The 17,616-nt window shown below is 46.2% G+C and overlaps 1 protein-coding gene across 1 annotated transcript in view; it reads right to left on the bottom strand.

Annotated features, from left to right (window-relative positions):
• Positions 1–17,616, bottom strand: part of NAAA (N-acylethanolamine acid amidase) — a 39,586-nt gene that overhangs the window by 7,009 nt on the left and 14,961 nt on the right. Inside the window, exons 4-6 of the mRNA XM_030888546.2 lie at positions 11,075–11,201; positions 6,693–6,783; positions 2,654–2,730 (exon numbers count right to left, since the gene is read on the bottom strand). Of these exons, the coding sequence (XP_030744406.1) occupies positions 2,654–2,730; positions 6,693–6,783; positions 11,075–11,201 (295 nt within the window). The remainder of the gene's footprint in view (positions 1–2,653; positions 2,731–6,692; positions 6,784–11,074; positions 11,202–17,616) is intronic.

Here is a 17,616-nt window from a genome sequence, read left to right as displayed (position 1 = left end):
GTGCTCCTTGGAGGCGTGGTGGTAAGGCTCTGTCGCACTGCTTTGGACATGTCAGAGAGAACCGTGCCCGGAGGAGGACATCGTGCTTGGTAAAGCAGAGGGGCAGCGGAAAAGAAGGCGGCCCTGGACAAAATGGATGGTCGGTGTGGCTGCAACCGTGGGCTCAAACACAGCAGTAATTGTGAGCAGTGTTTCTTTCTGTTGTGCGGAGGGGTGCCATGAGTCAGAACGGTGTAGATGGCTCTTAACAACACCACCTTCAGAGCTGCCCTGCTCTTGTTCATTTGACATCCGGGCTCCTACGGTGGAAGAAACTGTAGCTTTCGCATAAAATTAAAAAAACCCAATGTCAACTCTTAGCGACCGGATGCAGTTGTCCCGGTGGACCTCGGAGGCTTTAACTCTTTATGGAGAGTAGAAAGCTTCTTTTTCCCTTGGAGCGGCTGGTGGATTTGAACTGCTGACCTTGAGTTTAGCAGCACAACTCAGAACCACTATGCCACCAGGGCGCTAAAGAAAAAATGAGATGCTGAAGCAATAAATTATACAAGTCTTCTGCAACATTTTAATTGTGCCCACCATCTATAGTCTGGGTAGCCTGCCACATATTGTTAGAATTAGAGCCTGCATATAAGCTGTCAGTAGTATTTATAGAGGAAAACTATATAATTAGCACGTGGCAAACTATAATAAATTTTTTTAGCTATAATAATTTGAGGATCCACCAAGCAGCCCGAATTGGGTGCTTGGAGACTAGTGTCTACTAAAATTCAGTTCATCTTTCCCTCTGTTCTACTTGGGGTGGTAATACATCAGGCTCAACTGCTGCAGGGCGCGGAGCCCAAGCTTTGTGGGTAACCACTTTACCGAGCCCACAAACTCAGGGGGAGGCAGGTGTCTTCTCCGGCCCAGGGAATGGAAGCATAGTAAGGGACTGCTCACGAGTAGGCAGGCTCTTTCTGCAAGGCTAAAATATTCTACAACGGAATGTGGCGTAATGGTGGTACAGCTCGGTGAAGATACTGAAAACCACTTTAGACAGGTGAACTGCACAGATGAATTATGTATATATAGATATTTTTCAAAATGACTGGCCTTTGTAGTGACTCGCTATGAGTCGGTTTTAACTCACAACTCCCCCACCCCCACCAGCATTTACCCAAGTGAAACGAATACCTATGTTTACAGAACCATGTTATATGGATCACCGCAGCAATTCTCCACAACAGCCCCAGAGTGAAAACCACCCAAATGCCTGCCGCCAATACACCGGCCAAGTCCTCTGTGACACGCTCACCGCCGAATGCTCATCAGCAATGCAGAGGAACGAGCTACTGAGACGGCACCTCCACAAATGGGTGACTCGGAAGAACATCCTGTACAAGAGCCACTGTGTCCCCACGATGGGGAGGAGCATCGGGGAATATTCTAGGGAGATGGGAATGTGCTGTATCTTGTTGTGTTGGCAGGGGATAAACAAGTGTGTGAGAAAGTCAAAACATACTGAAGTAAACCCTATAAAGATCTATGCATTTTATTGTATGGTGTAAATTACACCTAAGTATCATTCTGAGAGTTCTACTCCGTTGTATGGTGTAAATTACATCTAAGTATCATTCTGAGAGTTCTACTCCATTGTATGGGGTAAATTATATCTAAGTATCATTCTGAGAGTTCTACTCTGTTGTATGGGGTAAATTACATCTAAGTATCATTCTGAGAGTTCTACTCCGTTGTATGGGGTAAATTACATCTAAGTATCATTCTGAGAGTTCTACTCCATTGGTAATTGTTTTGGTCTGTTTGAATGTCAACATTTACAAGCAGCTTTGAAAATTTTACAAGGAAAGGTTCAGTCAGCTTAAAAACATGAGGGAAGTATAGTTTTTCAATGGCTTTAGGAATACCCAGCAAAAATAGATTCCAAGAACTTCAAGAAGTCCAGGGGGCCGGATCATTTAGTGCATAGGCTCCCAAACGTTTGGGCCTACTGTCCCTTTTCAGAAAAGAAAACTACTCAGGGCCCACCCACCATCCCATCCGCCACCCCCACCCCCAGCAATGAAAACCTTGAGTACCACAGACCATAATGCAGGATCAGGTGGAAGTATCTGCTTCTACAGCCCCCCTGGGTCATTCCAGCACCCTCCAGGAGTTGGTACCACCCACTTTGGGAAACTCAGATTTTGAGAAGGAGGAGGCTCAAGAAGCTAAGGGCAGGTAAGGGCAGGACCAGCCCTTACCCGAGATCCTAGAGCCTGCAAACGTGCTTCCTGGGTGTCCAAGGGTCACTCATATGTGATTGTTGACATGTGTTTCTCTAGCAAATGTGTGCAGAGCTGCATTCTAATGCATCTGCTTTGTTACCTGGGATATTTGCCGAAGGAGGTTCTAGAAGCTGGGAAAGCCTCACCTGTGGAAGAGCGTGTTATCATTTCTCTCAATTAGTGACTGTGGAAAACATCTAGCCTATCCCAGAAAAGATCTGTATGCAGTCTGAAAACATCAAGACATCGCTGAGATGTGTGCTGCTGTCAGAAGCTGCTCACATGAAAAACCGCACTGAGGTGGCCCAGAGCCCCATGGCTAGAGCTCTGGGCTGGGAAGATGAAGGTGGGGAGGGGTAGGTAGGGCCCCTGGCAGGTATACTCACAGAGCGGATAAGCCAGCTGACCAGAGAGTGCTTCTGAAAGAGGGCCGCGATCACGTTCTCCCACAGCCAGCCCTTATCTGTGGAGAGCACGAGGGGCCAACAAGTGAGCACACACATTGCTGTCCAAACACCAATTAAAATTCCAGACTCCAGTTCCTTTATCATTTTACAACTGCCAAAAAGCTGACAGAAGAGGAAAGTTGGGTAATCAATACTCATTTTATTAGCATGCAGGTGCCAAAGATTTACGCTTGAATCTCATGCCAACAATATATATGTACATATTGTATGGATTGTGATAAGAGTTGTATGAGCCCCTAATAAAATGATTGATATATATATGTATGTACCTATATATGATGTGTGTATTTGTGTTTATATATACTCTCCCTATATAGTATATATATAGACTACTATATATAAAAAATATATGTTATGAAGAAGTGATATGCTGTCCACTTAGGAGGAATCAGCCATGGAAAACTTTATGGACAAAATCAAAACAGTATTGAATATTGAAAAGCTCATGAAAAGATGTAGAACATTGTCAGAGATGGCACCAGAATATAAGCCCCTCCAGTCGCCAGGCACTCAAATACGACTGAGGAGGAGCTACCAGCTCAAGGTAAAGCCAGCCACAGTGATGTGGATAGAATAAAGCTTGCAGGAGTAAAGCCTTCAGGAACTTCATGTGCTGATGGGCACAACCCAAAATGAGAAGACACAGCTTCAAATAGGAATGTAGGAAGTATTATGAATCTGGGAAAATTGGAAATTGTCAAAAATGAAATAACATGCATAGAGATCAATATTCTGGGTGTAAATGAACTGGCACTAGCCATTTTGAGTCAGAAAATCATATGGTTACTCTGCTGGGCATGACCGATTGAAGAAGAATGGCTTGCACCCACAGTCAAAGAGATATTTCCAGAGATATCTTGAAGTACAATACTCCCTGGGATAGGATACTATCTATCCACATACAAGAAACTCTAGCAGACTAAAATAGTACACATCTTCATTCAAAGAAGTTAAAAAAGACTTCAAAAAGCCATTTGAATCTATAAAAGTGGAAAAAGTTGTGTGACAGGTTTATAATCAACACCAAAAACTAAACAAACCACTCATTTGTTTTGTTTGGGGCATGGCTTCAGGGAACAACCCAGTTAATTGGCCTAATATGTGCTTCTGCTGTGCCTCCTAGTTCACCGAGCACTGCCGTGGTCTTCAAAGCATGCACACGGTCATCCAAGGCACACAACTGCTGGTCACTGTTGATCTGCAGCAACAAGGGAAGAGCTGGAGGTCTAAGAAGAGGATCTAGAATGTGCGGCTAATTGCCTCCTTTGCCCTGAGACCACTGAACTGGACAGTGCATGGCTTCTGCGACCGGATATTTTGACCAAAGAATCAGCAAAGAATCCTGATCAAAAGGGGGGAAATGAAAAATACCATTTCAAATTCTCATAGACTCCAGCATTCCTGGATCCATGGAGGCTGGATGTACCCTTGACGTTATTGCCCTGAGATTATCTGTAAATCTCAAACCAAAAGGAACCCCTGGAGTCTTCTTGAAACCAAACTGGAGTTCAGCTTCACCAGTAAAATGCTGTCTGCTTTGAGCACTGAGCTACTTTACGAACTGTCTACAAGGGATCAAAGTGACAACTCCAACTCAAAGGATTAGGCAGACACCTTGGGGCTGGAACACGGACCAAGGAACTGCTCAGAAGAGGGTGAGAACGGGCGCTCAATCCAACAGACGTCATCAGCATCAGTGAACTGTGTGTGTAGACATCGTTGAACTCATGTATATCTTACCATGCATATTTTCAACAACAATTTAAAAAGAAAAACAATTTGAGAGTATTTCTTTAATGTGAACGATACTGAATTAACTCAGTTGCACTTAAACTACTCACGTCTTAAACCAAAAAAACTCACTGTCACTGGGTGGTTTCTGGTTCATAGCAACCCGAAAGGACAGGACAGGGATGCCTCTTTGGGTTTCCAAGACTTTACAGCTTTAGGGGAGCAGATAGTCTCGTCTTTCTCCCACGGAGTGGTTGGTAAGTTTGAACCGCTGACCTTGCAGTTAACAGCTCAACGCAGAATTCAATGTGAGCCACCAGTACTCACACCTCAGGTTCTACGAATCAGTTTGTCAAGCAGTTTGAATCGCAAAATAATGAAAACAAAAGCTGCTCTTTTCATAACGGTGCGTGCTACAGGTATACCATTAAAAACCTTCATAAGCGTCGGACAGGGCAAGATATGACAAAATACCCATTTATAAACTATCAGGGGCTCATGCGGGAGGGGGGAGCGGGGAGGGAGGGGAAAAATGAGGACCTAATGTCAGGGGTTTCAATGGAGAGAAAATGTTTTGAGAAACGATGTACAAATGCGCTTTACACAATTGATGTGTGCATGGATTGGGATAACAGTTGTATGAGCCCCTAATAAAATGTAAAAAAATAAAAATAATAAAAAAAACCTTCATAAGTGCCATGCATGGATTTGAGTTAACTGATTAAGAATCCCTTTCACAGCCGGTACTTGAGAAAATGTTGAAGAAAGCGATTAGGATAAAGAACCGACTAGTGTGGATGCTGACTCAGTAGAGCCTTAAAGAGAAAGAACAATCCTAACAAAAGAAAACAGTAAGAAGTCACTAAGACTTACTGCCAAGTGGATATCGACTCACGGTGACCTGTAAGACAGAGTAGAACTGCTCCTGTGGTGCGGTTGGGTTGCAGCCCCCCCAACTCCTAACAGGGCTCCGTGAAGTAAACTTCATGGTACTCTGTCCTTCTCCTTTGTTCGCCGCACGTGCTCTGGGTTTCCCACGTGTTGTGGAACTGAGCAGCATGCCCCAGCTTTGTGGTGGAACAAGGCAATTGGGCCAGTTCTCAGAAGGCCCATGAGACCTGCCTCCGCCACCTGAAACTGGTGTGGAGACCACTCTGACTCATGGTGAGAGACCTCGTGGGCTTCAGAGTACAGCCATGCCCCACAGGGTGTTCAATGGCTGGCTTTCAGACGCAGACTGCCAGGCCTGCCTTTCTAGGCACCTCGGGGTTGAACCTACAACTCGGCAGTTGACAACAGCCGAGTGCACTGCACGACTGAGAGACTCCCATTTCATCTGGTGGCCTCGGTTTCCTTCTCTGTATAATGGGGGCACTTGAGAGCATGGCCCGCCTCAGGAACAGGGATGCCAAGAGAGTCTGCTGAGAAAGCAAGGCGCCCTGGTGGTGTGGGAATCAAGCACCCCGCTGCTAATGGAATGGCTGGCCGGTCAAGCCCACCCAGCTCCATGTTAGAGAGGTGGCTGGCCGCTTCCGTCAGCCTTACAGCCTAGAGAACCCTATTGGGCAGTTCTAGTCTGTCCCAGGCAGTTGTGGTGAGTTGGAATCAACCCCAGGGCATCCAAGAACAGCAGCCTATGAACAAGGTCACTGTCCGCCATGAAGTCATGTTCAAATGTGATGGCTACACCACCACTGGAGTGCAGCCCCTAGCTGACTACACCAGCTTCCTAATGGACTCCTGCCTCCCTCGTGATGCGCTCCAATATATGTGAAAACTGGCCACTCCCAGAGGAGGTCATTAGATTGTGACCAATAAAATCCATGCCCCTCATCATGGCCCCAGCCGATAAGCCTCAGCTTCCCTCTCCACCTTTGACGTTGCCACCCCTAGCTCCATGCTGCCACCACAGGGGCCTTCTCGCGTTTCTGGAACCCACCACGCTTCTGACTGCGGCAGGCCTTCGCCCTTTCTGTTCTTCGCACCAGGAATGATCTCGCCCCCAGCTTTGGAACAACTGCTCCAGAGTCACACGGGTGGGTCCTCCCCCTGCCTCCCTCACAGTCACATCTTCCTGTTTTACTTCCTCTGTGGAGTTTTCTTAATTGTTTTACATGTCTGTTCACTCTCCCCGGCCCCGGGAGGGAAGGTGCTGACCTGTAGTGGAGCAGGGAGGAGAACGTGCCAGGGCTAAGGCTCAAAGTGCCTACAAGTGTGCTCTGCTTACCTCGTTCATTGCCAGAAATCGTAAACCTGTGTGGACTTTGACCGGTCCACAATCCGACATAGCCAACAAAGGTGGTTCCTGTGTACGCGATCTGAAATCAGGAGACAAGGCTACCTTTTACTCATCCGTCCAAACACACATGGGAGCCATCTGCTTCACCCTCCCGATCTCATGGCTTGCTTGCTTTTTTAAGTTTCAACATAAGAGAATTAAAAACTCTGAAACGGCCTTGGAGGTCTGTGGATAGAATGCAGTGGCTCTGTGACCCTGGAGGGAAAAACAAAAACAACAACAACAAAACAACCCAGGACACCTCTATTTTTCACAAAAGTCTCAGAAACGTAACTCCTTTTAGTTCAACGTACAGTACACGGGATCGCCATGACTCTGAACGGACTGGACAGCAACAACTAAGGAAGCGTGCAACAAGTCACGTGGAAGTAGCCGAATCCAAAACCAGACTCACCGACAGCAAGTCAGTGTCTGATTCATGGGGACCCTGCAGGGCCGGGTAGAACTGCCCCCGTGGGTTTCTGAGCCTGCAACTTGTTACGGGAGTAGAAAGCCTCATCTTTCTCCCACAGAGCAGCCGATGGGTTCAAACTGCTGACCCCTCGGCTAGCAACTTAGTGTAGAACCACTACACCGTGAGGTTTTCCTCACCATGTCTGCGATTTCTGTCACCACTAGAAATCAAAACTACTTGCACACATATGAGGCGTTCTGGGGGGCACTTTGGGTAATGCATTAGGCTCCTTACCACAAGGTCGGTGGTTCAAACCCACCAGCTGATCCCAGACAGATGTCCAGTCCTAGGGACCCTACACAGGGTCACTCTGCATTGCAATGGACTCGGCGGCAGAGGGTGTTTGGTTTTCAAACATTCAGCAGTAGAAGCAGCTCTTAAAACTCCACTTACACTCATCACAACTCAGAAATCATGGTGGTTATTTGATCTACAGCTAAATGTGCTACGAAAATATATTTACAATATTGAAATGGGTATATTTCAACAAAACTGCTTTTCTTTGCAATTATACATCTTTAATTTTTTTCATTTATAAAACAGCTCAGAAGGGACAAAAAGTCCGTAAGTTTCACCCGATTACCAAAGAGGTCCAAGCACACACGAAAGGTTAAAAAGCCCCATCTCAGAAGCAGCAAGTGAACCAACTGGTGTAAATGTCTGCTGACTTGGTGATAAGCAGTAAATCCAGCACATGTTTAAGGTCCTGTGAGGTGCGGGGAAATTAGTGGGACTGCTCGTCTAGGGCGTCTGAGTCAGCACCTACTCAATGACAGTCGGTTGTTATCAACCATGCTGTTTTCACTCTCATTTTACAAATGTCACTCGGCTTTAGTCCTCACAATTACCCTAAGAACTATAGGGCTCAGCCCCATAGTTACCCCACTCAGCCAGGGCAACCAGCTCCAGGGATTCGCAGGCATCACTGTAGAACCCAGGGAGAAAAGTCAGACTCCTACCTTTCCTTGCAAATACTGATTTTACTTTCTAAAGACACACTCGGTACACAGCCTGGTTTATAATGTTCAAAAAGGGTCACTATTTTTTTTGGTGGGGGAGGGAATAAACAGGACTAGTTAATATTTTCTCCTGAAAATGAATCTTAAGTCAGAAACAGCGTTCCCAGGGCGCCCTGAGTGACCCAGCTCACTGACACTGAGCGGCTCCCTCGGGCTGTGCATCTTTACAGGCAGAACGTCTCAGCTTTCTCCCACAGAGTGGCTGGTGGTTTTGATCTGTTGAACTTGTGGTTAGCAGCCCTGTGTAGCTCATTAGGCTACCATGAGTCCCTTTAGGTGTGACAGGGGACTTTGATACTTCAAGGATAGCAAAGTATTAAACAAAAAAAATCCCTGGTTTTACTGTGGGTCAAGTGTTGGATGCTAACCATAAGGTATGCCATTTAAACCATTGGCCCCCAAACGTATCTGGCCTGTTGTTGTTACATGCCAGAGCCCGTTCCGACCCACAGCGACCACACACACAGCAGCACGAAGCACTGCCCAGCATGAGCCACCCTCACAACTGCTCTTATGCCCATTGCTGCAGCCATGGTGTCAGTCCAGCTCCTTGAGGGTCTGAAGACCCTTATTTAGAAAAAAAACGACTCAGTGGCCCTCGGCAATTATAGCCCGTGATCCAGAATAAAGCGATAAAGGGCAGTTATCCGCTTTTTCAGCCCTTGGGGGGCGGGGGCCGGGGTGCAGTATCTCCCATTTGGGGAAACACTGGCTGATTTCAGCCAGTGTCTCCAAGGAAAGGAAGATCGTGTTGTCTGACCCAGAAAAGACTCAGTCTCAGAAAACTTACGGAGCAGCTCTACTCTGTCTGCGAGGGTGATTATGAGTTGGAATCGACCAGATGGTATTTAGTTTGTATTCTTATTCTTTTTAATTTAAAAAGGAAGCTATGAGGAGCCAGAAGGCCTGGGGTCTGGTCCTGCCTCAGCCACATCAGGGCCACAGGATCCTACCCAGCTAGGCAGTCTAAGGCCCAGAGCTCATCGCTGGAAAATGAGGATGAAAATGTTCACGTGCATCTGCCCCAGAACAGGGCCAGTGTGGGGAGCCAACGAGATGATGTCTATGGAAAGGAAATACTTTACAAGTTGTCACCATCAGACAAGAGTATGAGAAAAGAGTATTTTGTGAATCATCTGCTCTGAGCAGATTTATTTGCCATAAACCCTCGGGGGGAAAGGTTACCCAAGTATGAACTGATAGACGCAAATAATCTTCATCTTAGCACTAAGAACCACTCCGACAGGCAGCTTCTCCTGGGAGCCGCAGGGTAAATGGAAAGACATGTGCTAAGAACAGCTAGCTGGAGTGAGCTTTAGAGAGAATAGCTCGTTCATGTTCATTATAGTGATTCCCTTGTCGATTTAAGGGACTACTTACTCATTGCAGATGACAGAGAAAAGCTGGAAGCAGTACATGAAAATAACCTGCTCTTTCATTATCCAGTAAAAATAGCCACTAACATGTTAGCACCTTTTCTTCCAGAACTTATCATGCCTCTATATTAAGGGCTTATGAGGGAGGGGGGAGCGGGGAGGGAGGGGAAAAAGGAGGACCGAATGCCAGGGGTTTAAGTGGAGAGCAAATGTTTTGAGAATGATGAGGTCAACGAATGTACAAATGCGCTTTACACAATTGATGTGTGTATGGATTGTGATAAGAGTTGTATGAGCCCCTAATAAAATGATTAAAAAAAAAAAAGGAGGAGACAGACAGACACAGTGCTACAATGACGGGCTCAAACATAAGCACAATCGTGACTGGTGCGGGACCAGGCAGTGTTTCAATCCGTTGGGGGGGGTGGGGGGCGCTATGAGTCGGAACTGACTGGATGACACCTAAGAACAACAACAACAACAAAGCCCAAAACTAGTTCTTACACGCATGCTCTGCTCTGTGGTGCTCTGCCTCGTGGCAGTACCATGCTGCGTGCACTCAGACAACACTGCCTTTGGGCCTCTCGCTGGAATTTAACACTGCCACACGACAGACAGCCCACACATTTGAACTGAATCTTAAGGAGGTCCAATCAAAGACAAAATTAAAGACATCATTTTTGTACACAGCAGATATAAGGTCAAGCACGCTTGTAGAGTGAAGGTCCATTTATCACCCAGCCACACTAAGGGGATCCCCTACCACATGCGGTGTAGAGATGACCTCACCTAACCGTTACAACTCTCTCAATGTCATTACCGTCCCTGCGCAATGGTCTCCGAAAGAGGGATCAGTGATGGCCGAGGTGCACGCAGGAATTAAATGATAGGAGCAGGATTCAAACCCAGGTCTGCCAGATTCCAAGATGAGGGAGACTTAGAGATGAGCCTTTGTTCAAGGAGCGCAGGTAGCACACCGATGACGTGCTTCATTGCGGACTGAAAGGTTAACATTGGAACCAACCCAGCTGGTCTGTGGGGGACCCCCCTGGTAATCTGCTACTATAAAGATGCCAGCTTCGGAAACCCTCTGTCACCCTGGGACCCCGGGAGCCAGAATTAACTCGATGGCCCCTCATAGGAACCGCCTCTGTACTCCCCAGCTTCCAGGTCCAGCTGGGAACACGGGGAAGCAGAAGAAAGGGCTGCCTTCATAGACTAAGTAGGAGATTGGTCAGACCCCAAAAGAGATTTCCATAAGGAACACAGAGTGAGTTCTTTAAGGCTCAATAGTTACAATTGACCCCCTACTTCCTAGAAGAATAATCAATATAACTCATTCTCCTGGTTCCATTTCTCCAGGGATTCTGAATGGTTTTTATATCTTACACTGGCAGCGTGCTTTATTTCGGTAGCAGCTCACCCAGATGATTTCTGTATCTTATGCTATAGCAACTGTACCTGCCCGTTCTTTATGAATTGCACATCCACGGTCAAGTTGCGTAAAATATGTCCAAAATCGTAATCCAGATTCCGGCCATGGAAAATGTGGCCTCTAGAATCTTGGGCCACAATGCTGGTGCAGAACCTGAACAAAAGAAAGAGGCCAATGTGAATCAAGGAAGGCAGGGGAAGGGAAAATGAACTCTTCACTTTTAAGATCAGTCCTCAAAGTTAAACAGCTCTCCTTTCTTATAACTAACACACATGCTACAGTCCTTCCATAAAAATTAGATTCAAAACGGAAATGCAACTGAGAGCAACTCACAGTGTTCATTCGATGTGAGTGACCCTGTGCCCTTGGCACATAACGCCTCACAAACCTGCTGAACGGGGAGTTTCAACCCTCATCTACTTCAAGGAGAAATGGGGGTCCACCAGGGCTCTGCTGCTGGACCTCAGAACTCTTTTCATTCCTCTGCTTGGCTGTATTAAAGACCTTATTCAAAGCTGGCTTGAAGTCACCACTCCCGTCTGGGAATTTCCCAGGACAATCACAATGAGACTGAACCATTCTTCCTCCAGAAAACAGCCATCTCTTTTGAGAGTTGGGTCCACCGCTTTTGAGCATCTTGCATGCAGCAGGTAAGAGCAGGATCCTCTAAGGCCTCCCACTTGGGAAAAGTACTTTACGGAAAAGAAGAGGCCAGTCTGTTAATGAAGTACATAGGAGATAGTCAGGTCAGATTCTCAGACAGCAGCATTAGAGGAAAGGCAACAGCCAGAGATATACAGATGACTCCACCTTGCTTGCTGAAAACACTTAATGAAGAAGATGGATTACACCTCAACATAAAAAAGAAAAACAAAAATCCTCACAAATGGGCCAGTCAAACCTCATGGTAAACAAAGAAGAGACTGAAGTTGTCGAGCATATCCATGTACTTGGACCAACAATCATTCAGGCAACAGTCAAGAAATCTAAGAATGTATCACATGGACCGATGCATCTACTGCAAAGATCTCTTTAAAATGAAAAAGCAAAGCTGTCACCTGGAAGAGTAAGGCACACCTGACCCAACGCCTCCTCTACACGTGGAAGCTGGACCATGAACACGAAGAGCAAAGAATTCATGCCTTCGAATTCTGGTGTTGGCAACGAATACTGGACATAGTACAAAATGCTAGAAGACCCAGCAAATCTGTCTTATAACAAGTGCAGCAAGGATGTTCCTAAGAAGTCAGGATGATAACCATACTTTGGACATGTTATCAGAAGGGACCGGTTCTTGGAAGACATCATGCTTGGCAAAGTAGAAAAAGAAGATCAGCAAAGAAGAAGATGCTCAATGAGATGGACGGACACCAAGCTACAACAATGGACGCAAACGTAACAATGACCGTGAGGGCGGCCCAGCACTGGGCAGCATGGAAGTCTGTTGAACAAGCATGCTTGAAGATATCCAAACCACACAAAATAAGGTTGAGAGAAAACACCCTAAAGGATTGATGGTCATTTCTTACTCTTTTTAAATCGTTATCTATTTGGTTGTTGAGCGTATACACAGCAAACACACATGAATTCAAGTGTCTACACGTACAGCATCACTGCACGGCACTGATTAGATTCTTGCAGCTGTGCAATCATTCTCATCCTCCCTCTCCTAGTTCTTCGTCCCCCGCTAACATCATCTTTCCAGCTGCGGTTGAAAGGATTATTACTCATGTAAACACTAAAGAGCATGCTGCTCCAAAGCGAGCTTTTTACCACTGAAGCCCAGTTTACTAGTGGAAAGTCACATCCTTTCCACTAGTGGGTTCAAACCGCTGACCTTGTTACCAGCCCAAAGAATGACAGTGTATCTGTGAAACAGCTGGTCTTTAGAGCTTAGGTCAACTAGACACCCAGGAGGGTAAAGGTAGGGGTGGCACCCAACCTATCAATCAGGTGGCAGCCGGATACACCTCCTGGGGGTGTGGCCATCTGTGTAAGACAGCGCTTCTGAGCACAGCTGAACTCTTCTTTGCCCTTTCTTCTTCTGCTGGAGCTGGAGTCTGCAAACGGATCCGTGGTGCCACCTGTCGATGTCAGGAGCCATCAGCAGACTTCCAACTTTGGATTCATTTACCTCTGCATCCGAAAACCCGTGGCCCTCCTGCTTCCTTACCCTGCTTCCTGTGCATCAGCTTCCGCAGCTATACAAAGCAGAGAAGCCTTCAGCTCACGTCTGACTGACTTGACCCAGACTGAACTTACCTGTTTCTAAAACCGTGTAAGTAATTTCTTGATATAAATCTGTTTACCCATTTCAGCTCAAATGGGTCTGGAAGCACTCACTTGTCCATGCCAGGAAATTTGGAAGACAGCTATTTGGCCAACTGACTGGAAGAGATCCTGGTTTGTGTCCATTTCAAAGAAAGATGACCCTACAGAACTTCTGCTCAGACTGTAGAACGCTATCAGTGATAATGGCATGCAAACAGCATTTTTCTTAAGATCCACCAACAATGATTACAGCAGTACGTTGACAGGAAACTGCCAGAAGTTCAAGCCAGATTGAGAAGATGATGTGGACCAAGGGAGATCGTTGTTCATATCAGCTGGATCTTGGCTCAAAGCAGAGACTACCAGGAAGATGTTTACTCGTGTTTCATTGACTATGCCAAGGCATTTGGTCGTGCAAATAAGCTTGAAAAGAATCGGAATTCCAGAACACTTCATTGTGCTCATTCAGAACTTGTACACAAATCAAGAGGCAGTTATGTTAACAGAACAAGGAAATCCTATATGGTTTAAATTCATGAGGGGTGCTTCAAAGTTGCATCCTCTCACCATACTTGTTCGATCTGGATAATCAGTGAAACTCAATTATAGGAAGGAGAGTGTGGCATCAGGAGCGGAGGAGGGCTTACTAACAACCTTGGACGTGCTGATAACACCACCTTGCTTGCTGAATTCTGTCACTTCCATGGAGTCAATGCTGACTCATAGTGAGCCCCTGTGGGTTTGCAACACTGTTACTGTTTACAGGAGTTCAAAGCCCAGTCTTTCTCCCCCGGAGCTGCTAGTGGTTTTGAGCTGTTGACCACGTGGATCACAGCCCAACATGCTCAGCACCAGGGCTCAATTTGCTTGCTAAAAGTGAGGATGAATTGAAGCACTTGCTGATGAAGATCAAGGACTGCAGCCTCAGTATGGATTACAACTCAATAAAAGGAAAACTAAAATGCTCACAACTGGACAACATCATGATAAATGAAGAAAGGTTGAAGTTGCCAAGAATTTTGTCTTGCTTAGATTCACAATCAATGCTCATGGAAGCAGCAGACAAGAGATCAAAAGACATATTGCATCAAACAAATCTGCTGCACAAGACCTCTTTAGAGTACCGAAGAGAAAGGATGTTACTTTGAGGACTAAGGTGTGTCTGACCCAAGCCATGGTATTCTCCATTGCATCATGCATGTGCGAAAGCTGGACATTGAAAAAGAACACCAAAGAACAACTGATGCATATGAGTTGTGGTGCTAGAGAAGAAGACAGAAAGTACCAGGGGCTGCTAAAAGGACAACCGATCTGTGTTGGAAAAGTGAGGCCAGAGGATGGCAAGACTTCATCATACATACTTTGGATGTACTGTCAGGAGAGATCAGTCCCTGGAGAAGAACACCATGTTTGGTAAAGTGGAGGGGTGGAAAAAAAGAGGAAGGCCCCGGATGAGATGGATTGACACACATCAGTGGGCTCAGGCACAGGAACAATTGTGAGGGAGGCACAGGACCGTGCAGTGTTTTGTTCTGTTGTGCACAGGGTCACTATGGGTTGGAGCTGACTCAATGACACCTAACAACAACAACAACAACAACACACACACACACACACACACCACTGGTTTTGCTTCTCCACAGAACCCAGCCAAACATACATGGTCCCAGAGTGGTTCTAGAGAAACAGAATTATAAAGATGAATTTAATCATTTCTCAAGTCTCATTAGGCCTGTAGGCACTGAGAACTCCACCTCTGATTCTGTAAGTTTGGATTAGTCTGCCAGTATTGGTAAAGAGGACACCATTAACCCATGGTGTGAAGTGGCAAAGCTAATACCCCAAATAGCACCGCCCAAAGTGTTGGTGAGAAGTGGGACTCTGGGTGATCGTGTGCTTGATACCTTTCTACAATTTGTTCAGGATGAGAAGGACAGGGAAGCAAGTGGGTGGGCACTACTTATAATAGATAAATAGATAAAAGAAAGAGATGAACTTGGTGCTTTGAAAGCCCAAGTGCCAAATAAAAGACCTCAAAGTACCACTTGTGCCATGAAAGGAAGTCTTCTCTCTTCCAGTAACAGAACTAGCATTGCTGAACACCAAACCTACGGTCACGCCACAGGAACAGCTGGATTACAGCATCATCTCAATTCTCATCCCAGAAAGGTGTCCGGCATTAACGTGAGAGCGCTGACGGGGAAGGACTGGGACCCTGAAATTTGGGATGGGGATAAATGGGCCTAAAATTATCTCCTCATAATTGAGAAGATGGTGATATTGAGCCCTCGGATTCCATTTAGCTACCCCTCCACCCCCACAAAGTCTGGCTCAACTATGAACGCTGACCTCTTGGCTGCTGCCGCCAGCAGGATTGATTGCGGATCCACGGAAGATACAATTCTTGACAACATCAATGTTTTCTCCACTTATCCTGAAGTTACCTGTTGTCCCAGGCGTGCGGATTTTAGTTTTCCTCACACCGAGTGATAATCTGTTCTGAAGGCTGATGGCTACAATCCTTGATCTTCATCCGCCAGCACTTGAAGTCCACCTCACTCTCGACAAGCATGGATGTGTCACCTGCATATTGCAGGTGGTTACTAAACCTTCCTCCGATCCCGATGCCACGTCCTTCTTCATATAAGCCAGCTTCTCTGATGATTTGCTCAGCATGGTGAATGTATAAGTGTGGTAAGGGGATACAACCCTGACACACCTTTTTTGATTTTAAACCATTACCCTGTTCTGTTCACACAACTGCCTCTTGATCCATGTACAAGTTCCGCATAAGCGAAAGGAAGTGTTCTGGAATTCCCATCCTTCTCAAGGTTATCCTGTCTACTAATATACCTTTGCACAGTCAAGGAAACACACGTAAACATCTTTCTGGTATTCTCTGCTTTCAGTCAAGATCCGCCTGGTATCAGCAATGACATCCCTTGTTCCACGTCCTCTTCTGAATCCAGCCTGAACTTCTGGCAGCTCCCTGTCAGTGTACTACTGCAACTACTGTTGGATGATCTTTAGCAAAATTTACTTGTGTGTGATACTGTTTTATAGTTTGAGCATTCTGTTGGGTCACCTTTATTTGGAATGGGTACAAATAAGGATCTCTTACAATCAATTGGCCAATTAGCTGTCTTCCAAAGTTTTTGCCAAAGATGCGTGAGTGCTTCCAGTGCATCATCAGCTGGTCGCAGCATTTCAGTTGTTATTCCATCAGTGCTTGGAGCCTTGTTTGTGGCCAATGCTTTCAGTGCATTAGGTGCACCGAGTTAAAGTGCTGAAAAGCAAGGCTGCTACTTTGAGGACTAACGTGTACCTAACTCAAGCCACGATATATTCCAGGTGTCCTCAAACTACAGCCCATGGAACACATGCGGCCCACCGAGGACATTTATCTGGCCCACCAGGTGTTTTTGCCCCATTTGTTTTTTAACTTCAAAATAAGATATGTGCAGTGTGCATAGGAATTTGTTCATAGTTTTTTTTTAACTATAGTCCGGCCCTCCAATGGGTCTGAGGGACAGTGAACTGGCCCCCCATTTAAAAATTTGAAGACCCCTGGTATATTCAATCACCTCATAAGCATGTAAATAGTGGGCACTGAATAAGGGTGACTGAAGAAAAACTGACTCATTTGAACTTTGGTGTTGACAAAGACTATTGAAACCACCATGGGCCGCCACGCCAAAAGAACAGACAAATCTGTCTTGGAAGAAGTACAGCCAGAAGGCTCCTTAGAGGCAAGACTTCAAGACTTCTCTCATGTACTTCGGGCCTGTTTACTAGGAGAGAGCTGTCCCGGGAGACCGGCATCTTGCTTGATAAAGTAGAAGGTGACAAAGGAAAGGAAGACCCTCAGGGAGAGGGAGTGACCCAGTGGCTGCAAACATAAGCGCAACTGTGAGGAGGGCACCGGCGGGTGGTGTTTCCTTCTGTACTTAGGGTGGCTCTGAGTGGGCACTGACTCACAGCACCTGACAGCGACAACACCATGCATGCTGATATGCCATAAAACCAAACCCCCAGACAGATGAACCCCTCAGGAACAACAATGGGAGTAGCGATACCATGAGGGCAGGGGAAGGTGGGGGGAGAGAACGGGAGCACTGATCGCAATGATCGACGTATAACCCCTCCCCACCAAGGGGGATGAACAACAGAAGCATGGGTGAAGGGAGACAGCAGATAGTGTAAGATCTGAAAATAATAATAAATTTATAATTTATCAAGGGTTCATGAGGGTGGGAAGGTGGGGGAGGGAGGGAGGGAAAAAATGAGGAGCTGATAC

This window comes from Echinops telfairi, unplaced genomic scaffold (genome assembly GCF_000313985.2).
Source record: "Echinops telfairi isolate 266 unplaced genomic scaffold, ASM31398v2 ScPeMD7_7468;HRSCAF=8506_0, whole genome shotgun sequence".
Lineage (NCBI taxonomy): Eukaryota > Metazoa > Chordata > Mammalia > Afrosoricida > Tenrecidae > Echinops > Echinops telfairi.
The sequence above is the reverse complement of the archived record's forward strand: the minus strand, read 5'-3'. Positions and strand labels throughout refer to the sequence as shown.